Below are 27,034 nucleotides of genomic sequence, written 5' to 3'. Positions count from 1 at the left end.
ATCCAACCACATCATTAATTATATTTTACATGGACGATCAAAAGGCACAGACTGTCAGACTGGACTAAAAAAAAAAAGACAGGATCCAACTACGTGCTGTCTACAGAAGACACACTTTAGATTCAAAGGCACAAATAACTAGAAAGTAAAAGGAAGGAAAAAACATACAGTATGCATACCAGAAGAGCTGCAGTGGGTACATCAGTATAAGACAAACTAGTATTTAAGACAAGAAATGTTACTAGAAACAAAGAAGGATATTTTACAACGATTGAAAGGTCAATTCATCAGGAAGATATAACAATTATAAATACAAACATACCCAATAACAGAGCCCCAGAATACAATAAGCAAAAATGGACAGAACTGAAAGGAGAAATAGACAATTCAATCAGGATTAGAGACTTTAGTACCTCAATCTCAATTACTGATAGAACAACTAGAAAGAAGATTAGCAAATAATATAGAAGACTTGAACAACACTATTAACCAATTTGACTTGCTTCTTAAATAACACTCCTCTTAATATCAAAAGAATAGATATTCCTTTGAAGTCTGAGGATGGATCATATGCTAGGCCATAAACAGCAATAAATTTCATAGGATAGAAATCATACAAAGTAGGTTCTCCAGTAACAATAAAACTAAATTTAAAATTTGCAACAGTGAGACACTTGAGAAGTCAACAAATATTTGGATATTAAACAGCACAATTCTAAAAACCACAATGAAAATTATAAAATATTTTGAGGTCAATGAAAATACAACATACCAATTTTGTGGGATGCAGCTAAAGTAGTGCTTAGGGGAAAATTTGTAGCTGTAAAAAAATATATACGAAAAAAGATCTTAAATCAAAACCCAACTTTCCTCAAGAAACGAGTTACAAATTGAATCCAAAGTAAGCAGAAGGAAGAAAATTATAATACAGTTTAGAATGGAAATAAATGAAATAGAAAATAGAGAAATCAGTGGGCTCCAAAACCGGTTCTTTGAAAAGACTACCAAAATTGACAAACCTTTAGCTAGACTGACCAAGAAAAAAGGAGAAAAGACACAAATTAGTAAAATTAGAATAAAGGAGGAGACATTCTACTGACTTCACAGAAATTAAAAGGAATATGTGGGATTATAAAGAATCATAAGAGAATACTACGAATAACTATATGCCAACTAGATGACTGAAATGAAGTAGAAAAATTCCTAGAAAGACACAAATTAACAAAACTGTCTTAAGAAGAAAGAGATCTCTGAATAGACTTATAATAAGTCGAGAGCCCAAATTAGAATTTGAAATTTTCCCACCAAGGAAAGCTCAGGCTTAGACAGCTTCAAGGTTAGCTCTACCAAACACTGAAAGAATGAATACTGACTTTTCACAAATTTCCAGAAAGCAGAAGAGGAGGGAACACTTCCAAAATCATTCTACAGGGCCAATATTACACTGTACCAAAGTCAGACAAAGCTATCACAAGAAAAATACAAATTATCAGCAAACCAAATCCAGCAACATATAAATAAAGGACAATACACCACAACCAAGTGGGATTTATCCCAAGAATGCAAGGTTGTTTTAACATCCAAACATCAAGGAATATAATACACCATATTAATAAAAGACAAGAACAAGAGCTACCTCAATTTATGCACAAAAAAGCATTTGACAAAATCCAACATTTATTCATGATAGTAACTCTCAACAAGCTAAGACTACAAGGGAACTTCCTCAACCTGATAAAGTGCATCTCCCAAAAACCTGCAGTTAATATCCAATTTAATGGTAAAAGACTGAACACTTTCCCCCTTTAAGATCAGAAACAAGGCAGGTATGTCTGTTGTCATCAGCTTATTCAACACCACACACTATACAGAGGTTCTAGGCAGTGCAAAGGGGAGGGGAAGGGAGGAGGACGATTAAGAACAGAGTGAGTCCCTCCCAAATTCGTATGTTGAATTCCTTAACCCATAGTGTAGCTGCATTTGGAGTAAGGGAGTGATTAAATGAGGTCATAAACTGGGGCCCTGACCTGATAGGATGAATGTCCTTAGAAGAAGAGGTGCCAGAGAGCTCACTCTTTCTCTCCCCACACCTGCACACAAAGAAGAGGTCATATGTGCACACAGTGAGGTGACAGCTACCTACAAGCCATGAGAAAAGACCTCAGAATGAAACCTACTTTACCAGCACCTTAATCTTGGACTTCCTGCCTCCAGAACTGTGAGAAAATTAGTTTCTGATGTTTAATGCGCCCAGTCTGTGGTATTTTGTATGGCAGCCTGAGTAGACTAATACAGAAAGGAAAGGAAGGAAGGGAGAATGGGAAAGAAGTAAAATGATCTTTATCCACGGATGACATGATGCCATTTCAAAAGGTTGCAGGATACAAGATCAGTATACAAAAATCAATTGTATTTCTATGTTCTGGCAACAAATGATACAAAAATAAAACAATTCAATTCATAACAGCATTAATTTCACAAAAGAAGTATAAGACTTCTACACTGACAACTACAGAAGTTATTGAAGGAAATTAAAGAAAACCTACATAGGTTTTCTTTACATAAAACATACATAAAGGCATAGACATTCCTTCTTTATGAATTAACAGCTTCAAAATTATTATAATAACAATTCTCCCCAAATGAATCTATAGATTCAATACAATCCTTATGAAAATTTGTACAGGCTTTTTTATAGAAGTTGGCAAGCTGATCCTAAAATTTATGTGGAAATGCAAAGGACCCAAAATAGTCTAATGATTTTGAAAAAAACTTAAAGGACTTACACAATCCAATTTCAAAACTGACTATAAAGCTACAGTAATCAAAGTGAATGACATCAGCATTATGGTGGAGAGTTGTTACCTTTGTCTCTCCCCTCTAGGTTACAACCAATCAGACATCCATTGACCAAGAGAATATTCCCTACACAACACAACAGGATGCGTAAGAGATCCAGGCATCTGTACATCTAAAGGTGGGTGGACTGGACCCCCGAGAAACAGTGGAACTAGGGGAGCAGCCCTCGCCCCTCTGACAATGACAGTGATTCAAGGTGCAGATCCTCATGCAGTGGTCTGTGCAACTGTGAGTGGAGGCGAGGGCAGCCTGGCCTGTGCATGACTTCCTGTGGAGCAGTGGCAGCGACCCCACCCATGTGATGGCTGGTGGAGCAGTGGCAGTCTGACCCACACAACTATGAGCGGACACCATGGGAGTAGAAAAAACAGCTTCTGCCCCTGTCCCCAGTGGTGGCAGGGTGGAAACTGGGACCAGAAGCATCAGAAACTACAGCAGAACCGGTGATCCAGCCCCTAGTGGCAGCACCCCCAATACCAGCTCCACCAGCAGCAGGGGATGCACACAAGTCCCAGGGTCTCCAGGCCCCTGCCAGCAACATTGACACCTGTGAATCCAGCATCCCTGGCAGTGGTGCAACTAGCACCACCAGACAACCTGGGAACAGCAGGACAGGTGGTGTCACAGCAGCATCTGAACCCATGGAGAGCCCACAGAGAGCCAGTGGAGGAACACAAGACCCAGGCAATGCTGGAAGGAGCAGACGTGCTTGCAGCCTGGTGACCCCAGTGACAACACCTGAGACTGCAGCAATATTGCAACCTCAGCACAAGGCAGCACAAGGAGGGCACTGACAATGCCTCTAGCAGAGGCAATGGAGAGTGAAAAGTGTGGGCTCTTCAACACAACCAGAAGCAGCTCAGAATCAAAGTAACCAAAGCTGTACCCAAATAAGAAAAGGTAGGTACCACCACAAATGCACAGGCAGAGGATCAATTCATCAAACACTATGAAGAACTACAGTAACACAGCAGAACAGAAAGAGAACAACTCTCCAGAAACCGAACTTGAAGTCACAGAAGATTATAATCTGACAGAGAATTCAAAATAGCTGTCATAAAGAAATTCAATGAGTTACAAGAAAACTCCGAAAGACAGTTCAGTGAGCTCAAGAACAAGATTAGTGAACAGAAGGAGTACTTCACCAAGGAGATTAAAACTAAAGAACAAACAAACAAAAAAAAAACCCACCAGGAATTCTGGAAATGAAGAACATATTTAATAAGATGAAAAATAATGTAGAAAGCATTAAAAATAGAGCAGATCATATGGCGGAGACAATTAGTGAGCTTGAAGATAGAAATGTAGAAATGATTTGGGTAGAGGAGAAGAGAGAACTAAGATTTTTTTTAAATGAAAAAAAATTCTTCAAGAAACATCTGACTCAATTAGGAAAAGTAACATGAGGATTATCTGTATCCCAGAAGGAGAAGAGTGGAAGAAGGGAGCAGAAAGCTTATTCAAAGATAATAGCAGAGAATTCCCAGACCTGGAGAAGGAACTAGAGATGCAAATACATGAAGATAATAGAACTCCTAATTATCTGAATGCAAAAAGATCTTCTCCAAGGCATATAATATTTAAAACTGTCAAAAGTCAATGACAAAGAAAAAATACTAAGGGAAGCAAGAAAGAAGAAAATAACTTACAAAGGAACCTCCATCAGGCTTTCAGTGGATTTCTCAGCAGAAACCCTATGGGCTAGGAGAGAGTGGAATGATATATTCAAAATACTGAAACACAAAAACTATCAGCCAAGAATACTCTATCCAGTGAAATTATCTTTCAGATATGACAGAGAAATAAAAGCTTTCCCAGATAAAAGCTGAGGGAGTCCATCACCACTAGACCTGCCTTACAGGAAATGTTGAAAGGAGCCCTCCAACCTGAAACAAAAGGGCAAAGATTTACAAAGCTTTCAGCAGGGAGGAAAATAGAATTAGAAAATTGCAACTCTATATCAGAACAGGTTAGTAAACAATTAATTATAAAAGATAAAGGGAAAGAAAGTATCAAAAAGAACTATAACAAGGACTGACCCAGTGGTATAGTGGTTAAGTTCACATGCCCAGGGTTTGTGGGTTCAAATCCTCAGCATGGACCTCTGCACTGCTTATCAAGCCATGCTGTGGCGGCATCCCACGTACAAAATAGAGGAAGATTGGCACAGACATTAGCTCAGGGACAATTTCCCTCAAGCAAAAAGAGGAAGATTGGCAACAGATGTTAACTCAGGGCCAATCGTACTCACCAAACACACACACACAGAAAACTATAACCACTTTAATTTGGTCACAAACTCACAACACAAAAAAGAATAATTTGTGACAACAATAACATAGAAGGGGAAGAGGAAAAGGATGTAACCTATATAGGCTAATGGAGATAAGAGGCTATCAGAAAAAGCACTATCTCATCTATAGGATCTTTTATACAAACCTCATGATAACCACAAAACAAAAAGTCAGAGCAGAGTCACAAATCATAAATAAAGAGAAAACAGAAAAAAAAATCACAGCAAACTACCAAACTGAAATGGCAGACAAACATGGGAAAAAGAAACAATGGAAATACAGAGCATCAAGAAAACAGAAGATAAAATGGCAGCATTAAGCCTTCATATATCAATAATCACTCTAAATGTAATGGATTGAGTTCACCAATCAAAAGACACAGAGTGGCTAGATGGATTAAAAAACAAGACCCAACAATATGCTGCCTCCAGGAAACACATCTCAGCTCTAAAGACAAACACAGATTCAGAATGAAGGGATGGAAGATGATACTATAAGCAAATGACAAGCAAAAGAAAGCAGGTGTAGCTGTACTTATATCAGACAAAACAGACTTCAAGACAAAAAAGATAACCAGAGACAGAGATGGGCATTATATAATGAGAAAAGGGACATTCCACCAAGAAGATATAACACTTATTAATATATATGCACCTAACACAGGAACACCAAAATATATAAAGCAACTACTGACAGACCTAAGAGAGAAATTGACAACAACACAATAATAGTAGGGGACCTCAACACCCCACTTACATCAGTGGATTGATCATCTAGACAGAAATACAACAAGGAAATAGTGGCCTTAAATGAAACACTAGAGCAAATAGACTTAATACATACCTTTAGAACATTCTATCCAAAAACAGCAGAATACACATTCTTCTCAAGAGCACATGGAATATTCTCAAAGATAGAACATATGTTGGGAAACAAAGCAAGCCTCAATAAATTTAAGAAAATTGAACTCATATCAACTATCTTTTCTGACCACAGTGGTATGAAACTAGAAATCAACTACAAGAAGAAAGCTGGAACGTCACAAATATATGGAGACTAAACAACATGCCACTGAACAACCACTGGATCAAGGAAATAATAGGAGAAATCAGAATATACCTGGAGACATGAAAATGAAAACACGACATACCAAAACTTATGGGATGCAGCAAAAGCAGTATTAAGAGGGAAGTTTATAGCAATACAGGCCTACCTCAACAAAGAAGAAGATCTCAAATAAACAATCTTACACTATACCTAAAATAGAAAAAGAAGAACAAAGAAAGCGCAAGGTCAATGGAAGGAAGGAAATAATAAAAATCAGAGCAGAAATAAATGAAATAGAGGCTAAAAAAACAATAGAAAAGATCAATGAAGCTAAGAGCTGGTTCTTTAAGCAAATAGAAAAACTTGAAAAACTCTTAGCTAGAATCTCTAAGAAAAAAAGAAGACTCAAATAAATAAAATCAAAAATTAAAGAGGAGAAATTGCAATGGACACTAAAGAAATACAAAGGATTGTAAGAGAACACCATGAAAAATTATATCCCAACAAATTATACAACCTACAAGAAATGGATACATTCTTAGAATCATACAATCTCCCAAAACTGAACCAAGAAGAAATAGAGAATCTGAATAGACCAATCATAAGTAAAGAGATTGAAGCAGTAATCAAAAACTTCACAAAAAACCCAAAAAGTCCAGGACCAGATGGCTTCTCTGGTGAATTCTACCAAACATTCAAAGAAGATTTAATACCTATCCTTGTCAAACTCTTCCAAAAAATTGAAGAGGATGGGACACTTCCTAACTCATTTTATGAGGCTAATATTACCCTGATACCAAAACCAGACAAGGGCAACACAAAAAAGGAAAAATTATAGGCCAACATTGCTGATGAACATAGATGCAAAAATCCTCAACAAAATATTAGCAAATTGAATGCAACAACACATTAAAAGGATCATGCACCACAATCAATTGGGATTTATTCCAGGGATGCAGGGATGGTTCAACATCTGCAAATCAATGTGATACACTACATAAACAAAATGAAGGATAAAACTCACACGATCATCTCAATAGATGCAGAGAAAGTATTTGGCAAGATCCAACATCCATTTATGATAAAAACTCTCAATAAAATGGGTATAGAAGGAAAGTACCTCAACATAAGAAAGGCCATATATGACAAACCCACAGCCAACATCATACTCAATGGTGAAAAACTGAAAGCTATTCCTCTGAGAACAGGAAGAAGAAAAGGATACCCACTGTCACCAAACTCATTCAACACAGCACTGGAAGTTTTAGACAGAGCAATTAGGCAAGAAAAAGAAATAAAAGGGATCCAAATTGGAAAGGAAAAAGTAAAACTCTCACTATTTGTTGGTGATGTGATTCTATATTTAGAAAACCCTAAAGAATCCACCAAAAAACTATTAGAAATAATTAATGAACACAGTAAAGTTGCAAGGTTCAAAATTAACATACAAAAATCAGTTGCATTTCTATACACTAATAACAAACTAGCAGAAAGAGAAATCAAGAATACAATCCCATTTACAATCACAACAAAAAGAATAAAATACCCAGGAATAAATTTAACCAAGCAAGTGAAAGCCATAAGACAACATTAAAAGAAATTCAAGAAGACATAAAGAAATGGAAAGACATTCCATGCTCATGAACAAATATAGTTAAAATTCCATATTACCTAAAGCAATCTACAGATTCAATGCAATTCAAGTCAGAATCCCAATGATATTCTTCATGGAAATAGAACAAAGAATCCTAAAATTTATGTGGAACAACAAGAGACCCTGAATAGCCAAAACAATCCTGAGAAAAAAGAAGAAATTTGGTGGTATCACACTCCCTGACTTCAAAGTATACTACAAAGGTATAGTAATCAAAATAGCACGGTACTGGCAGAAAAACAGACACACAGATCAATGGAACAGAATTGAAAGCTCAGAAATAAACCCACACATCTATGGACTGCTGATTTTTGACAAAGGAGCCAAGAACATACAATGGAGAAAGGAAAGTCTCTTCAACAAATGCTGCTGGGAAAACTCGACAGCCATGTGCAAAAGAATGAAAGTAGATCATTATCTTACACCATACACAAAAATTAACTCCAAATAGATTAAAGACTGGAATATAAGGCTGAAACCATAAAACAGAAGAAAATATAGGCAGTACACTCTTTGACATCGGTCTTAGCAGTATGTTTTGAATACCATGTCTACTCAGGCAAGGGAAACAGAATAGAAAATAAACAAACAGGACTACATCAGACTAAAAAGCTTCTGTACAGCAAAGGAAACCATCAACAAAATGAAAAGACAACCCACCAACTGGGAGAGAATATTTGCAAATCATATAGCCAACAAGGGGTTAATTTCCAAAATATATAAAGAACTCATACAGCTCAATAACAAAAAAACAACGTGATCAAAAAAATTGGCAGAGGATGTGAACAGACATTTTTCCAAAGAAGATATACAGATGGTCAACAGGCATGGAAACGATGTTCATCATCACTAATTATTAGAGAAACTTAAATCAAAACTACAATGAGATACCACCTCACACTCATCACAGTGGCTATAATTAACAAGACAAGAAATAACAAGTGTTGGAGAGGATGTGGACAAAAGAGAACCCCCATACACTGCTGGTGGGAATGCAGACTGGTACAGCCACTATGGAAAACAGTATGGAGACTTCTCAAAAAATAAAAAATAGAAATACCCTATGATTCAGCTATCCCACTACTGGGTATTTATCTAAAGAGCATGAAATCAATAATTCAAAAATATGTATGCATTCACGGCCAGCCCCAGGCCTAGTGGTTAAGTTTGCTGTGCTCCACTTCAGTGGCCCAGGTTCAGTTCCTGGGCATGGAATTATGCCACCCGTCTGTTAGCGGCCATGCTGTCATGGTAGCTCACATAGAAAAGAAGAGGATGATTTGCAACAGATGTTAGTTCAGGGCCAATCTTCCCTAGTAAAAAAAAAAAAAAAAAATATATATATATATATATATATATATTTATGCATTCCTGTGTTCATTGCAGCATTATTCACAATAGCCAAGATGTGGAAGCAGCTCAAGTGCCCAAGAGCAGATGAATGGATAAAGAGGATGTCGTATATATATATATAAAGGAATACTACTCAGCCATAAAAAAAGACAAAATTGTGTCATTTGCAACAACATGGACGGACCTTGAGAATATTATGCTATGCAAAATAAGTCAGAGAAAGACAAATACTGTATGATTTCACTCATATGAGGAGTATAAACAAACACATAGATAAGGAGAACAGACTGGTGGTTACCAGAGGGGAAGGGGGTGGTGGGAGGGCAGAAAGGGTAAAGGGGCACATGTGTATGGTGATGAATGAAAACTAGATTTGGTGGTGAGCATGATGCAGTCTGTACAGAAACGGTATATAATAATATACACCTTAAATTTACACAATGTTATAAGCCAATATGACCTCAATAAAATAATTTTTTTAAAGTAAAGCTACAGTATGAGGCTGGTGAGGATAGGCATTAAGTCAATGGAACATTACAAAGCCCAGAAATAAACTCTTGCATTTAGGGTCAATTGATTCTTGACAAAAGTGCCAAGGCAATTCAATGGGGGAATAGCTAGGGTTTTTGAGAAATAGTGCTAAAACAATTAGATAGCCATATGCAAAAAGATGAATTTAGATTCCTCCCTTACATCCTACACCAAAAAATTGGTCAAAATGGTTCATAGACCTTCTAGAAATCTCCTAGAAGAAGGCATAGGAGAAAATGTTTGTGACTTTGAGTTAGGTCTAGTTCTTAGCTATGACACCAAAAGCATGATCATAAACTAAAATTCATCAAAATTGAAAACTTCTACACTTTAAGAGTTTTTCCTTACACCGTTAAGAAAATTAAAAAGCAAGCAACAGATATGGAGAAAATATTTGCAAATCATACAGGCATACCTCAGAGATAATAGCGGGCTTGGTTCCAAGCCACGGCACTAAAGCGATTATCACAATAAAGCAAGTCACACAACTTTCTTGGTTTCCCAGAGAATATAAAAGTTATGTTTACACTATACTGCAGTCTGTGATAGCATTATGTCTAAAATAACAATATATATACCTTAATTAAAAAATGCTTTATTGCTGAAAAATGCTAACTATCACAGCCTTCAGCAAGTTGTAATCTTTCTCCTTGTCTCGATGTTGATGGCTGCTGACTGATCAGGGTGGTAGTCGCTGAAGGCTGGGGTGGCTGTGGCAATTTCTTAAAATAGAACAACAATGAAGTTTGGCGTTGACAGACTTGCTTGACCCAAAGTTATCACAAATCTTCAATCTGTGAATAATGCAGTATCTACTAAGTGCAATAAAATAAGGTATGCTTATATTTCTGATTAAGCAATTGTATCCAGAATGTATAAAGAACACTTACAACTCAATAGTTAGAAGACAAACAACCTGATTTTAAAGTAGGTAAGAGATATTCCACCAAAGAAGATATACAAATTGCTAATAAGTACATTAAAAGACATCTAGCATCACTAGTGACTATAAAATGCAACTTAAAACCACAGTGAGGCACCAATACACACATACTAGAATGGTTATAATCAAAAAGACTGACGATAATGAGTGTTTGTGAGGATACGGAGAAATGCAACCCTTGTGCATTGCTGGTGGTGGAGTAAAATGGTGCAACTGCATTGTAAAACTGTGTTAAACATAAACTTACCATATGAGCCAGCAATTCTATTTCTGGGTTTCTACCCAAGAGAAATAAGAACATATTTTCATTTGTATGCACATATTCATAGCAGCAATATTCATAATAGCCCCAAACCAGAAACAATACAAATTCCACCAAGTGATGAATGGATAAATAAAATGTGGTATATTCAATGGATGGAATACTATCCAGCAATTTTTTTTACAAAAGAAAGAAACTACTGATACATTCTGCAACATGGATGAACCTCAGAAACATTATGCTCAGTGAAAGAAGCCAGACACAAAAGGTCACATAGGGTATGATTCCATTTATATGAAATGTCCAGAAAAGGCAAATCTGTAGAGAAAGAATGCAGATTGGTGGTTACCAGGGGCGGGAGTGGGAGCAGAGATTGAAAATGAGCATAAGGAAGCTTTTCGTGGGGATTGAAATGTTCCAGAACTGGATTGTGATGGTTGTACAACTCCACAAATTTACTACAAAGTGATTGATTTATACATACATACAATGGGTAAATTTTATGGTATATAAATTATATCTCAACAGTGTAAAAATAGAAAGTTAAATTATGGTTGGGTTTTAATTATTGATTATAGTATGGATAAGATATTTAAAGCAATTTTAAAGTAGCAATTCCTAAGACAATAGGAGCAGAATTTTTTAAAACTCTGGAACAATATTTACAAGTGATTTTAACAAAATATAGGAGATAAGGGGATATTAAATTGTACTAATATATAAAATTCTGTACAGCCATATTATTGTAAAAGGTTCAAGACCCCTTGTTAAATGGCATTAACAAAATGGTATCAATCCATAAAAGAATATGATGTTATTCATGTACTTATGTATGTACATGTGTGAACATATGTAAGTGCATTAAGAAGGTGGGAAAGAGAAGACTGCTAATACTCTCAACGTTGTTTGACTTTTTTATAGGCATATACTTAGGTCTTGTTTTGTAATTTATAAGAAAGTTAAGGCAAATGACCATAACAAACAGTAATACAACACTATACAGAATCTAGCCAAGGATGTATACAGAGGAAAATTCATACCCTTAAATACATGTATTACTAAACAAGAAAGAATAGAGAGGATGTCACTAAGATTGTGATATGGTCATTCCTGACTTTGCTTCCCCTTACAAGAAGAACAGCAACTATTCATGCACAAGACGCCACTGAGAGAAGCCTAGAACCCAGTGGTGAAGCTGAATCGCAGAGACCCTGAATTGCAGAGACCAGGACAGATTGCATTAGAAAGGTAAGAGGAGGGGCCGGCCCAGGCCGAGTGGGTAAGTTCACTCACTCCACTTTGGCAGCCCAGGGTTTCACCGGTTCAGATCCTGAATGTGGACCTGGCACCGCTCATCAGGCCATGCTGAGGCAGCGTCCCTCAGAGCAGAGCCACAAGGATCTGCAACTGGAATATACAACTATGTACTGGGGCGCTTTGAGGAGGAGGAGAAGAAGAAGGAGAAGAAGAAAAAGAAAAAGAAAGAAGAAGAAGAGAAGATTGGCAACGGATGTAAGCTCAGGTGCCAATCTTTAGGGAAAAAAAAAAAGAAAGGTAAGAGGAATGGCTGCATGCTCACTGCACTGCCCCTCCCCCAGGCTGGTGCAGCACACAGCTGAGGGATCGCCCCTGAATCTATGGATCCTCCAGTGGGAAAAGAAAGCCCAGGGGTGACATCTAGCATTGTGGGTCACTTTGTGTGAGCCCCTACTCTGGTCTCACCGCACAGGGATCACAGGGGAATCTGAAGGGCTCAACCACTGGGAATCTGACTGTGATGGAGAAGGGGGAGGGGCTTCCAACAGCCAGTGCTCAGGTCTTGGCAGACGGAGCTCCTGCCCCCAGAGCCCAAGTAGTAATCCCAGACATCGCCTGTGCTCATCTGTGGAACCAAGTCAGTGGCACAGTCTGACTGGGGAACTTAGCAGGGTATAGGTCTGCCTGATTCAGGACCTTGAACTAGAAGTTCTGCCAGCTCTGGAGCCTGGTCTGCCCATGCCCAGGCAAAGGAGCTAAGTCATAGCCCTACCACCTGCAGAGCACAGCCCCCAGCCTCATCTGACAGGAAGGGCTGGCAAGAACACCCGGAAGCTGCATAACCCAGCAGTGCTCAAGGTGAGAGGCAGGTGGGCAGGCAGAGCTTAGCGCCCTCAGGGAAAAGCTAGTACAGGGGGTGGAGGGTTCTCCTGCTATGCCCAGGCAGGGGAGTTAATTCATAGCCTTACCCAATGCTTAGTGTAGCTCCTGGCGCCTCCTCACCAGAAAGCCTGTTAGGGAAAATTTGGGAGTTGTCTGAAGTAGGCCCTGCCAGTCCCACTCAGGCAGGAGAGCTGAGCCTGCAAAGCAACCTACGGCAAAGCAAAGCTCCTGGACCCATCTGACAGAAGGGCTGGCAAGAACACCTGGAAGCTGCTGCATAACCCAGCAACACTTGAGCTGAGAGGTGGGTGGGCAGAGCTGATCACCCCTGAGCAACACCAGTGGCCCTGCTTGACTGGGCACCTTGGGCATGGGTTGGCTTGAGTCAAGACCACAACGAACCTTACTGGACTTAGAGCTGCTTCTCCTACTGCACATGGGAAGGGAAACTAACTCACAGACCCACTCATTTCTGAATACAGCCTTCAGCCCATTCAACCAGGGAACATTACCAGAGCACAAGGGAAGCTGTCTAGCCCATCCAACAGCCCTGTTTACAGTACTACTTGAACAGAAAGCACAGCCCATGGCTTCCCTGTCTGCAGAGCAAAACTGATGGCCTCACCTGACCAAGATATTCACTACACACTCTTGCCTGATTCAGGTCCCCAAACAAAGAGCCATGGGTCCCGTCCTGCTGCCCCACCAGGCCAGGGAAGCTAATTCGTAGCTCCACCTACTGCTGAGTATAGTGCCCAGTCCTGACCATCTAGTAAGCCTGACCAGAGCCTGATCCAGGTAACTGCAGAGCCCACCCCGTAGCCTCACTTGGGCAGCAAACCAAGCCAGCAGCCCTATCCAGCTGTTCTTGGCCAGTGGCAAACCCCCTACCCTGACCTCAGAACTGAAAAATTGCCTTGCCCCAAAGTAGACCATAATAGCAGGCCCCGCCTGCCCAAGTACATTGCCAGCAGACACATCCAGAAACCCAAACTGACTAGCGAAGAACTGTCTATACCAAAGTGAACCTGTAAAGTCTGGAAGAGGAGACCACTTACTCAAACGCACAGAAACCAATGTAAGGAATCAAGGACCATGAAAAACTGGTAAATACGACACCACCAAAGAAACTAATGAAGCTCCAATAACGGACCCTAAAGAAATGGAGATCTATGAACTGTCAGATAAAGAATTCGGAATAATCCTATTAAAGAAGTTTAGTGAATTACAAAAACATAATGACAACTAAATTAGGAAAATAATGCTTGAACAAAATGAGAAGTTCAAAAAACACATAGAAACTATCAGAAAATCCAAACAAATAGAATAACTGAACTGAATAATTCAATAAAGAGCTTCAAAAACATATTCAACCATGTAGCAGAAAGAATCAGCAACCTGGAAGACAAGACGTTTGAAATTATGCAGCCAGAGGAGCAAAAAGAAAAAAGAATAAAAAAGACTGAAGAAAGCCTATGGGACTTATGGACACAATGAAAAGAAATATTATTTGCAATATGGGAATTCCAGAAGGAAAAGAGAAAGACAAAGGAACAGAAAGTATTCTTAAAGCAATAATGGCTGAAAACTTCCCAAACCTGAGGAGAAAAATAGACATCCAGATTCAAGAGGCTCAAAGGCACCCAAATAGGGCTGCACCAAGACATATTATACTTAAATTGTCAAATGTCAAAGGCAAAAAAAGAATTTTGAAAGCAGAGAAGAGAGGGAAGTTAAATACAAGGGAACCGCCATAAGACTGTAGGCAAATTTATCAACAGAAACTTTTCAAGCCAGGAGAGAATGGGATGACATATTCAAAATATTGAAAGAAAAAGACTGTAAACCAGGAATACGATTCTCAGCAAAGCTGTCCTTCAGAAGTGAAGGAGGGATGAAGACTTTCCTGAACAAACAAAAGCTGGGGAATTTATCACTACTAGACCTGCCTTACAAGAAATACTAAATGGAGTTCTTTGAGTGGAAATAAAAGGATGATAATTAACATCATAAAAACGTAAAAATGTAGCATAAAAGTGGTAATGAGAAATATATAGTCAAAGTTAGATTCTGCAATATGGTAATGGTGGTGTGTAATTCACTTAAAATTCCACTTTAAAAGTTAAAAGCAAACATAATAAAAATAACCCTAGCTACAATAATCTGTTATTAGTTACACAATATGAAAAGTATGTAAATTGTAACATCAAAAACCTGAAATGTGAGGGAGAGGAGAAGTAAAAGTGTAAAGCTTAGGAATTCCACTGAAGTTAAGTTGTTATTAGTTTAAAATATGCTGTTACAATTTTAAGATATTTTCTATAAGCCTCGTAGTAACTACAAGGGGGAAACCTGTAGTAATTACACAAAATAAAATGATAAAGAAGTAAAAGCTACTGATGGCAAAAGATATCAAAACACAAAAAAAGACAGCAGGATAAGAAACAAGGAACAATGGATCTGTGACAAAATCAGAAGACAGTTAACAAAATGGCAACAGTAAGTCCTTACTTACCAATAATTACTTTAAAGGTAGATAGATTGAATTCTCCAATCCAAAGACAGACAATGGCTGAATGGATTAAAAACAAGATCCAACTGTATGCTGCTGACAAGAGACTCACTTTAGCCTAAAAGACACACATAGACTGAGAGTGAAGGGAGGGAAAAAGGTATTTCAAGGGGGCTGGCCCTGTGGCCTAGTGGTTAAGTTCAGCACGCTTCACTTCAGCGGCCTGGGTTCAGTTCCTGGGTGTGGACCTACACCACCCATTGGTGGCCATGCTGTGGCAGCAACCCACGTACAAAATAGAGCAAGATTGGTACAGATGTTAGCTCAGGGCAAATCTTCCTCAGGAAAAAAAAAGAGGAGGATTGGCAACAGATTTTAGCCTAGGGTGAATCTTCCTCAGCAAAAAAAAAAAAAGGGGGGGGATATTTCAAGCAAATGGTAACCAAAAAAAGCAGGAGGAGCTATGCTTATATCAGACAAAATAGACTTTAAACTAGAAATAGAAATAAGAAGGGTATTACATATTGATAAGGGGACAAATCCAGCAAGAGGATATGACATTTGTAAATATTTATGTACCCAACATAAGAGCAGCTAAATACATAAAGCAAATATTAACAGACCTAAAGGAAGAAATAGACAGAAATACAATAATAGTAGGGGACTTTTATACCCCATTTACATCAATCATCCAGACAGAAAATCAAGAAGGAAACATCAGCCTGAAATGACACATTAGAGCAGATGGACTGAACAGATGTATACACAACATCCCATCCAAATATACCGGAATACACATTCTTCTGAAGTGCACATGGAACATTCTCCAGGATGGATCCTGTTAGGCCACAGAAAAGTCTTAATAAATTTAAGAAGATTGAAATCATATCAAGCAACTTTCCTGACCACAATGGTATGAAACTAGAAATCAATTACAGAAAAAAACTGAAAAATTCACAAATATGTGGAAATTAAACAACATGCTACTGAAGAACCAAAGGGTCAATAAAGATATCAAAAGAGAAATAAAAAATACCTTGAGGCATATGAAAATTGAAATACAATATACCAAAACTTATGGGATTCAGGAAAAGCAGTTCTAAGAGGAAAGTTTGTAGTCATAAATGCCTACCCTCAAGAAAAAACAAAAATCTCATATACGCAACCAAATGTACACCTCAAGGAACTTGAATAAGAAGAATAAATGAAGCCCAAAGTTAGCAGAAGAAAGGAAATAAAGAGCAGAGTGGAAATAAATAAAATAGAGACTAAAAAGATAATAGAAAAGATCAATAAAACTAACAGCTGGTTCTTTGAAAAGATAAACAAAATTGACAAACCTTTAGCTAGACTAACCAAGAAAAAAAGAGAGCTTGAATAAATAAAATCAGAATGAAACAGGAGACCTTACAAGTGAAACCACAGAAATACAAAGGATCATAAGAGAATACTATGAACAATTATACCCCAACAAATTGGACAGCCTAGAAGAAATGAATAAATTCCTAGAAACAAACCACCTGCCAAGACCGAATCACGAAAAAATTAAAAATCTGAATAGACTGACTACTAGTAAGGAGGTTGGATCAGTAATCAAAAATTTCTGAACAAACAAAGCCAGGACAAGATGGCTTCACTCTTGAATTCTACCAAACATTTGAAAAAGGACTAATACCAATCCTTTTCAAACTCTTCCAAAAAATAGAAGAGGAGGAAATGCTGCCTAACTCATGTTATGAGACCAGCAGTACCCTGATACGAAAACCAGACAAGAACACTACAAGAAAAGTTACCAGCCAATATCCCTGATGCACATAGATGCAAAAAACGTCAACAAAATATTAGCAAACCGAATTCAACAATACATTAAAAGGATCATACACCATGATCCAGTGGGATTTATTCCAGGGATGCAGGGATGGTTCAACATCCGCAAATCAATCAGTGTGATACACTACATTAACAAAATGAAGTATGAAAATCATATGATCATCTCAATAGATGCAGAAAAGCATTTGACAAAATTCAACATCCATTTATGATAAAAACTCTCAACAAAATGTGTATAGAGGAAACGTACCTCAACATAATAAAGGCCATACATAAGAAGCCCACAAATAACATACTCAAGAAAAGATGAAAGCTTTTCCTCTAAGATCAGGAACAAGACAAAGATGTCCACTCTCACCACTTTTATTCAACTATTGAAAGTACTAGCCAGAGCAATCAGGCAAGAAAAAGATATAAAGGCATACAAATTGGAAAGGAAGAAGTAAAACTGTCACCATTTGCAGATGACATGATGTTGTATATAGAAAACCCTCCCTAAAGACTCCACCAAAAAACTTTCAGAACTAATAAATGAATTCAGTAAAGCTGTTTTGCAAACAAAATCAATATACAGAAATCTGTTGTGTTTCTATACATTAATAATGAGCAATCAGAAAGAGAAATTAAGCAAACAATCCCATTTACAATTACATCAAAAACAATAAAATACCTAGGAGTAAATTTAACCAAGGAGTTGAAAGACCTGTATGCTGAAACTACGACATTGATAAAAGAAATTGAAGAAGATACAAATAAATGAAGAGACATTCTGTGCTCCTGGATTGGAAAAATTAAATATTGTTAAAATGTCTATACTACCCAAAGCAATCTACTGATTCAATACAATTGCTATCAAAATTCCAATGGCATTTTTCACAAAAATAGAACAAGCAATCATAAAATTTGTATGAAATCACAAAAGACCCCGAATAGCCAAAGCAATCTTGAGAAAGAAGAACAAAGCTGGAGGCATTGTGCTCTCTGATTTCAAACTATATTACAAAGCTATTGTAATCAAAACAGTATGGTATTGGCATAAAAACAGACACATAGAACAATGGAACAGAATAGAGAGCTCAGAAATAAATTCATGCATATTTGGTCAATTAGTTTATGACAAAGGAACCAAGAATATACAATGGGGAAAGGGCAGTCTCTTCAATAAATGGTGCTGGGTAAACGGGACAGGCACGCACAGAAGTATGAAACTGGACCACTATCTTATGACTGTAAATAAAAGCTAACTCAAAATGGATTAAGGACTTGAATGTAAGACCTGAAACCATAAAACTCTTAGAAGAAAACATAGGTGGTAGCCTCTTTGACCATCGATCTTGGCAATGATTTTTTTGGATCTGACACCAAAAGCAAAGGTAGCAAAAGCAAAAATAAATAAGTGGGACTACATTAAACTAAAAAGCTTCTGCACAGCAAAGGAAATCATCAACATAATGAAAAGGCAACCTACTGAGTGGGAGAAAATATTTGCAAATCATTTATCTGATAAGGGGTTAATATAAAAAATATATAAAGAATAAAAATAAATGAAATCACCAACTCAACAAGCTAGAAAGGAGAGAAATATGTTTTCAAATATCATAAAACATAAAAGCTGAAGTTAATGCATTAGAAAAACAGAAAAAGCAGATTTATAAATAAATCCAAGAACCTGTTCTTTTGAAAAAACTAAAAACTTGAATACTAATGGCAGCCTCCTCACTGGTTTTCATACAGTGTGTACACATAGAAAGCTTACAAACTTGTGAGACACTTTCTACTAGAGATTAGGGTTGAGGGAGGGGCTTCACCCAGACGGACCACGGGTGAACGACTGCCAGTCATGCCGTGGATGTCAGTGTTTTTAAGTCTTTTTGGGTGGTATGGGCTGAGGGGCTCCTTGGCCCAGGGCACATAGCACCCAGCCCTCTGTCACCTCACCAGCTCCGCAATCTCCTCTTCCCTTCCTTTCTACTCCCATTTTCTCATGCAGATTAGTTCATCGCCAGTGTTGCTTGGGCATCTCAATATCCATGCCCTTAGCAGCTTAAGCAAGATGTTACATACACACACACACACGCAACAGTTCTTTCTCTAAGATGAACTCTGTGGCCAAGGTAAAGGTGATAAACCTAAGAGCGGTCTTTTTCACCTTTCAGGAAGGACGAGGTACACTGGGGCTGGGAGTGAGAGCAGATAACGGCCAGAGGCAGATTCCCGGCTCAGGAATTGGCCATCTGCCCTGTATCTCCTGGCAGGTGACTGGACAGCCCAGGTGGGGTGAAGGCCTGGGACCCCCGATCCCGGGAGAGAGATTGCCCACCTGGATCAGGCTGTGCTTCTGGCTTTTCTTCAGCATCATGGCATTCCGCCACTGCAGGTACTTCTCCTGGTGGGCATGGATCTCATCAGTGAAGGTGGAATTCCGACTTCGTAAGTCCTCGAGATTGGGGGCAGGATGAGGTGGCACAGCAAACAGTTTCCCATCTCTGAGATCTTCTTGTGAAAGGGGCAACCCAAACTCTTGGCTCAAGTCTTTGATCATGGCGGAGGAGGGCAGCAGGTCTCTTGTGATCACCTCCCTGAGCCTGGTGCTGTAAAAGCAGATCCAGTGGATCCTGGAACACAGAATGGCCGGCTGCTCAGCCCCACCTGCCTTGCAAGGTAGGTCAAACCACCCCCATTTTACAAGAGGAAATGGAAACCCCGAGAGGTTGATTAGCTGGTCCCAGGTCCTACATGAGGAGCTCTGATTCCAGTCCAATGAGCCTACAAAGGAGAATGCCTCCTTCCCTCTCTCCACCCAGCCCCTAGAATTAAAAGCTTCCCACTTTCTGCTCTGATCATTTCCCTGTAACTGTGGCCTTATTCCATGCCTCTCACCTACCCATGCCCCACCAAGGAGCAGCCCCAACAAGCTGGCTGTCAGCGGTGTTAATCTCAGAGCCTCCTGCCCCAGGAGGTGGGCACTAACACATAGCCTCTTATCTTAGCAAAGCTCAAGGGCCCCAGGACTCCTTCTCATTGCCGTCTCCTAAGGCCCAGCGAGCCGCGGGCACTTGAGTCACTCTGACGCTCTCGACAATACTATGGGAACCATTGTTTGCAGCTTGCTGTCTCAGCTGTTTCCAAGGTCCCGGTGAGGTGATGCCTGAGGTTGGTGCGCTCCGCCTCTCCCTAGCTGAGCTCCCTGCCCCACCACTTGGCCTTTGTGAGCTTCTGTTTCCTGACCTTCCAGAAAGGAATAAAGCCATGATGGATGTAGCTACCTAGGATGCAGTGAGCACTTCATAAATAGCAGTTTTCTTCCCTTTCCCTAAGAGAGGTCCCCAGCTACTTCCTGTCACTCACCAGGCAGGACAGGGTCCAGCCTCCTCGACTGACCACTGAGGATCTGGACACCCAAATGCTCCAGCGCCTCCCCAGCACGAGCCTCCTGCTGTGCCCTGTCCTGACCTGCAGCTTTGGGCACTGTTTGGGGGTTGCCCAATCTACACCTGCCCGGTTCTTTGGGCACAGCTGCCGCCGGAGGGTGGGACTAAAAGGAGAGGCTCTCAGCCCTGAGTTCTCCTTCCCGTGTCCCCAGCCTGCTCCCTCCCTCTCCTGCCTCCCCCTCTCCTCTACTAGTACATTCAACAAGAATGTGCTAGTGTGTGTGGGGCGGGGGGGGGGGGGGGGGGCGCGGGGAGCAGCTCTTGGCCGCACCTGTTGCTGGCTCTACAAGTGTAGAGGTGGTCTGCACCTCCTGCCCCAGACCGGCAGTGAGTGAACTGTCCACCTGATGAATGTCTGCTCCTTCCTTCTCCAGGTCAGCCTTTCCTCACCTCCTCAAAGTACCAGTCACTGTCCTTCACTGCTGCACTGAGCGCGGCACCGACTGCCCACGGTCCCGGGGCACCCCACTGCGCTATTCTTTGTCAGCCTCCGCTTCTAAACTGGGTCTGCCTCTCTCGGCCCTCCTCCCAGAGCAGGCACAGGGCAGTGGCTGTTCCATACGCACTGGAGGAGACCCTCGGGCAAGCATGAGCAGCGCTCCACCCAGCTTCCCAGGGTGGGTGACCAGCCTGGCAGGTCACCAGCGTTGGAGCAGAAGGAACAGCACAGGTGAAGGTGTGTAGGAAGAGAAAGATCCAGATCTTTGGAGAATGGCTTTCTGAGGAAGAGGGAGGGAGGGTGGAATAGGGGACTAGGTGGGAGGCACACAGAAAAGTAACATTTGGTTGGGAGAGAAAGCTGTTGTTGGCCTGGTGGATCTGGTGGTCCCAGTCCTCATTGTGTCCCCATGGCTCACTGGGAAAATGGGTTCTAACTGGTGCCTCACTCCTCAGCCTGTTCTGGGACATTCCCAAGAGGAGCAGACAGATTCATGTGACATGTGCTTGAGTAAAACTGTCCTTTCACCGGTATGTTTCTGCAACTGTCGTGGGAGAGCATGTGGAACAGTGGGAATGACACGGACTCGGGGCCCCTCGGCACCGGCCTTCACTCCTGACCCAGGCTCTTCGGGCATAAGGAATAATAAAAAGCGCACCTCAAAGGGCCACTGTGCCACCCCCCATGGCCGCCACGAGGGCAGGCAGCCCACTCCCCTCCCCGCAGCAGGCCCGGGGCCCACACCTGGTCAGGGCCTGGAAGGCCGTCTGCGGCACGGTGTTGCGGATGTAGAGTGACGCCTGCTTCATGAGCAGCGACAGCGGCTTGAAGAGGTGCACGTGGTACAGGATGGTCTCCAGGTCTGCGTAGAGGCGGCGTCGGAACAGCAGCTGGGAGCTGTAGAGCACCTTGTACCTCCCATGCTCTGACTCGGTGATTCTGCAAGAGGAGGCCACAGGGCAGGGCCTTACCACTGCTCTGCCGGCTCGGGGACACTGTGTGGCTTTGCTCTGTCTGGCAGAGCATTTTGCTTTTTGCTTGTTTAAAAACACACAAACAAAAGGAATGTATTACTAATAAATGCCAAATGGTAGATAAACCTTTCAAAACAAGGGCCCTTGGAAGGAAGGTTGGCAGTGAAAACACTGCAACCAGCCTTGTCCTGCTTGTGTCCCGCTGCCCCCTCCCCAGCCCCTGCCCTGCACTCACACTTCACATGCTGGCAGCACCAGCCAGGCGGAGTCTCTAAACACAGCCTGCTGTGTGCCCCCACCCCCAGACATGTGTGGCTCACGCTGTTCCCACACCTCATTGAACCGGGTGACGTCTACACATAGCCCACACATCCTGCTGGCGGGTCTGCGTGTTTGGTCACAGGCTCTCCTCTTTTGTGAAGTACCTGTTCAATTCTTTTGCCCATCCTTCCACTGGGATGTTTTTATTGTTTTCTTATTGATTCACAGGCATTTTTATATATTCAGGATACTAGCTCCACACGTTGCAAATAATTTTTTCTCAGTTTGTGGCTTGTCTTTCACAATTTTTATGGTGTCTTTGGATGAACAGAAGTTAATAATTTTAAGGTAGCCAAATCTATCATCCTTCTCCTTTATTCTTTGTCCTTCCATCTTGTTCAAGAAATCTTTCTTTATTCTGAAGTCATGACTATGTTCTCCTGTATTATCATCTATAACCTTTATAATTTTGCTTTTCAAAAATAGATTTTTCTGGTGAAGTCTGAGTAAAACCAGATAATTGTGGTCTAGTTAATTGTACCATCAACAATTCACTTTAGTTATCTCAGATGTCACCAGTGGGGGAAACTGGGTATTGGGTACATAGAAACCTCTCTATATTATTTTTGCAATTTATCGTGAGTCTGTAATTATTTCAAATAGGTTTTTAATCTACCTGGAATTGATTTCTGTGAATTATGTGAGCCAGGAAATTAGGAAACTCTCAGCAAATTAGGAATAGAGTGGAACTTCCTCAAATTGATACTGGACATCTACAGAAATACCTACATTTAACATCATATGTAATGGGGAAAGACTAAGAATGTCTTCCACCAAAGATCAGAAACAAGGCAAGGATGTCACTACTCATATACAAAATAGTTCTACAAGTCCTAGCCAGCACATTAAGAAAATAAAGACATACAGATTGGAAAGGAAGAAATTAAACTCTATTTGCAGATGACATGATGGTCTATGTAGAAAATCCCAAGGAATTTACCAAAAACAAATGAACAAACCAAAAAACCTCCTAAAACCTATAAGTGATCTTAGCAAGGCTGCAGGACCAACATAGAAAAATCAATTGTATTTCTATATACAAGCAATGAACACTTGGAAACTGAAATTAAAAATACAGTACCATTTAAAATCACTCAAAAAATAAAATACTTTGATATAAATCTACCAAAACATGTGCAGGACTTGTATGCTGAAAACTACAGAACATGGCTGAAAGAAATCAAAGATCTACACCATATTCATGGATTGGAAGACTTTAACGTAGCCATATCCGTTCTCTCTAAAATGATACATAAGGTTGCACAATTCCTGTCTACATCCTAGCAAGACGTTTTGTAGATATAGACAGCTTATTGTAAAATTTAAATGAAAAGGCAAAGGAACTAGTCTAGCTAAGACAGTTTTGAAAAAGAAGAATAATGTGGAAGGAATGACTCTTCCTGACTCTGATTATATAGCTACAGTAATCAAGACTGTATGTTACTGCTGAAGGGGTAGACACATAGATCAGTGGAACAGAACAGAGAACCCAGAAATAGATCCATACAATTCTAATCAACTGATTTTTGATAAAGATGCAAAAGCAATTCCGTAAAGAAAAATAGTGTTTTCAACAAATAGTGCTACAGCAATTGGAATGAAGGTTAAAAGACAAACGTAGTAAAAATAACAAAAACTACAATAACTAGTCAAGGGATCCACAAGATAAAAAGATGTAAAATGCGACATCAAAAATATAAAACGTGGAGGGAGGAGAGGAAAAATGCAGAGCTTTAGAAGGTATTCAAACTCAAGTTGTTATCAATTTAAAATACATTGTTATAAATAGAACTTGTTATATGTAAACCTCAAGATACCCTATATATATATATATATATATATAACCCTATATCTGATACATATATATCAAAAACCTATAGTAGACACACAAAAAAATAATGAGAATGGAATGTAAGCATACCACTAAAGAAAGACATCAAGCCACAAAGGAAGAGAGTAAGGGAAGAAGAAAGGATCAGAGGAACTACAAAACAGCCAGAAAACAATTAATTAACAAAATGGCAATAAGTACATACCTATTGACAATTACTTTAAATGTAAATGGACTAAATACTCCAATCAAAAGACATAGAGTGGCTGAATGGATTAAAAAAACAAGACCCATCTATATGCTGCCTACAAGAGACTCACTTCAGACATAAGGACACATACAAACTGAAAGTGAATGGATGGAAAAAGCTATTCCATGCAAATGGAAAGCAAAAGAAAGCTGAGGTAGCTATGCTTATATCAGACAAAACAGACTTTAAAACAAAGACTGTAATAGACAAATAAGGGCATTGCATAACGATAAAGGGGTCAATCCAACAAAAGGATATAACATTTGTAAATATTTATGCACTCAACATAGGAGAGCAGATTCAATGGGAGAGACAATGAGAGGTCTCTGTTTGCTCATGCAGCAAAAACAGGACAGTGGATACAGCAAGGGCACGCTGTCCTTCTGTTCCCCAGCTGTCAAGGCAATGATTTGCCCAGGCATAAAGGCCATTACTGAAACCTCCACAGATGAAGAGGTAATCAGGGGGTGCACACAAGGCTCCCACATCAGTGACATCATCTGTAGACTCGTTCATCAGCATAGAGGTGTTAGCTTTGTGTAACCAAGGCTCAGATACTATTTTGTTACATGCTGAGAGGTTGCCTGGGTATATCAAGAAATTTACAGATGGCCTGGGTTACACTGGTGGCTGCACAGAATTTTTCATACAAATATTCAGAAGATCTTGTTTTCTCCTCCCAAGGCTAGGTTAAATTAAAGCAATAAATGAGTTTAGGTGGGCTTACCACCCTGAGTCAGTAAAATGGGCCAGCAGAGCAATTTATACAATCAACAGCATCTGGAATCACAGTGAAATTACTTACAGGGAGAACTAAGGGTCATTACTGTCTTAAGACACACTGAGGTTTCTGACGGCAAATCCAGCAATCAGAGAGGTTCCCCCTTTTGGAAGGGATTGGGAAACGTCAGCAAGGGCATTGTCCTTCCACAGAAGAGAGGGAGAAAATAAAGAAACAACAGTGGAAAAGGGTATTTAGGCCTGGTCCACTCGTCCTGGGAAAGCTGTCTGCCTCAGACGTCGGCTGCTTCTCTTCCTGGTCAGTTTGATTTGAGGTCCCCAGTGTTTGTTCAGGACCAGATGTCAGCTGAGCCTTCTTCAGCTGTGAGATGTGCACCCAAGGCTCGAGTCCCTGAAGTTTGGCTGCCATCTGGGTAGAGAGGAGGGCCTGGTGTAGTCCCTCCTAAGGAAATTTCAAGGGCAGTAAAAGTGGAAATGTCAGTTTGGAGTATCACAGCCAGACATTTAAGGAGACTAGAAGAATTTAGGGTCCAGCCCAGCTTACAGGTATAACAACACCTTAAAGACAATAGGGCTAGAATCTAATACCTACAAAGGTGTGAGCATAATTTCTCTCTCCACAATAACCTCCAGTCTAAAAAATAAAGATAATCATAGTAAAACTAATTTGTTTGTATTTGGCTTGGCCTGATTATTTATATAAATGTAGCAAGACTAGTGATTGATCATATAAGCTTTTTCAAGATTGCTTTGCTGGAACTTGTAAGCAAGGTACTAGGCTGATTTTTCAAAGCAGTTCCTAAAAGCTGTCTGGTCATTTTTTAGTCTATGTACACCTTTCTTGAATATGACATTTTAGATAAAAGCTTATCTAGAATAATCTAGCCAATATTTCCAACTGCATCCTATTACAAGGAGAACAGACCTTCACTGAACGCATGCAAATACATACACTGTCATGAAAAGAATACTTATGAGTTACCAAATCCTGAGGGGATCAGGCAGAGAGAAAATGTTTCAACCCTTCTTGCAAAGATACACTTTACCAAATTGCTGTAAGTCATAGAGAGCTTAAAGGAGAGGAGAAAAACGGGTCCTTGACATTTGGAAAACAAAACATTAGAGCAATCAGTCCTCCGCTTAAGTTCCAGAAATTCCCACCCAGCTCAGTGTTATGATCTTAAAGTTACCAAAACCTATATTCCAGAGTACTTGTCAGAGTCACTTTAATGAATCTTTTTGAAAATGAAACGTGTAAAAGCATCACAGTAAAACAACAGCTGTCTGTAACTGACAAAAGACTGTTTTTAGAAAAGGCGACGGGTAAATACAATTGACAAGAAAATTTGGGTATTTTTGCAACATATATTTTAATAGTAATTAGAATTACAGGTAATAACATTATATTAGGCTATATCATATTTTTAAAAATTTTATACAATTTCTAAAACACTTGCTAGTAACACTCACCCATACAATATAACCTAAAAGGTTTATTATTGCTTATTCGATCATGCTGCTCATGTAATTTCACATACAAATAAGACTAATTAGTGTAATATTTCTCTTTTTATAAGAAGAGCTAATAAATCTTTTGAGATGTCCCAGGTCCTCTCTGGAAAA

General features: G+C 39.8%; 1 protein-coding gene across 5 annotated transcripts in view; it reads right to left on the bottom strand.

The window, feature by feature from the left end:
• Window positions 1-27,034, bottom strand: part of CFAP92 (cilia and flagella associated protein 92 (putative)) — a 121,453-nt gene that overhangs the window by 17,581 nt on the left and 76,838 nt on the right. For all 5 annotated transcript variants that reach the window (XM_070493088.1, XM_014829735.3, XM_014829734.3 and 2 more), the window contains 2 exons: window positions 22,039-22,233; window positions 19,745-20,039 (listed from right to left, as the gene is read on the bottom strand). In XM_070493088.1, coding sequence (XP_070349189.1) covers window positions 19,745-20,039; window positions 22,039-22,233 — 490 coding nt within the window. The remainder of the gene's footprint in view (window positions 1-19,744; window positions 20,040-22,038; window positions 22,234-27,034) is intronic.

The sequence above is a fragment of the Equus asinus genome, chromosome 21 (genome assembly GCF_041296235.1).
Source record: "Equus asinus isolate D_3611 breed Donkey chromosome 21, EquAss-T2T_v2, whole genome shotgun sequence".
NCBI lineage: Eukaryota > Metazoa > Chordata > Mammalia > Perissodactyla > Equidae > Equus > Equus asinus.
Note: the sequence above shows the minus strand (reverse complement) of the source record. Positions and strands in the feature narration are given on the sequence as shown.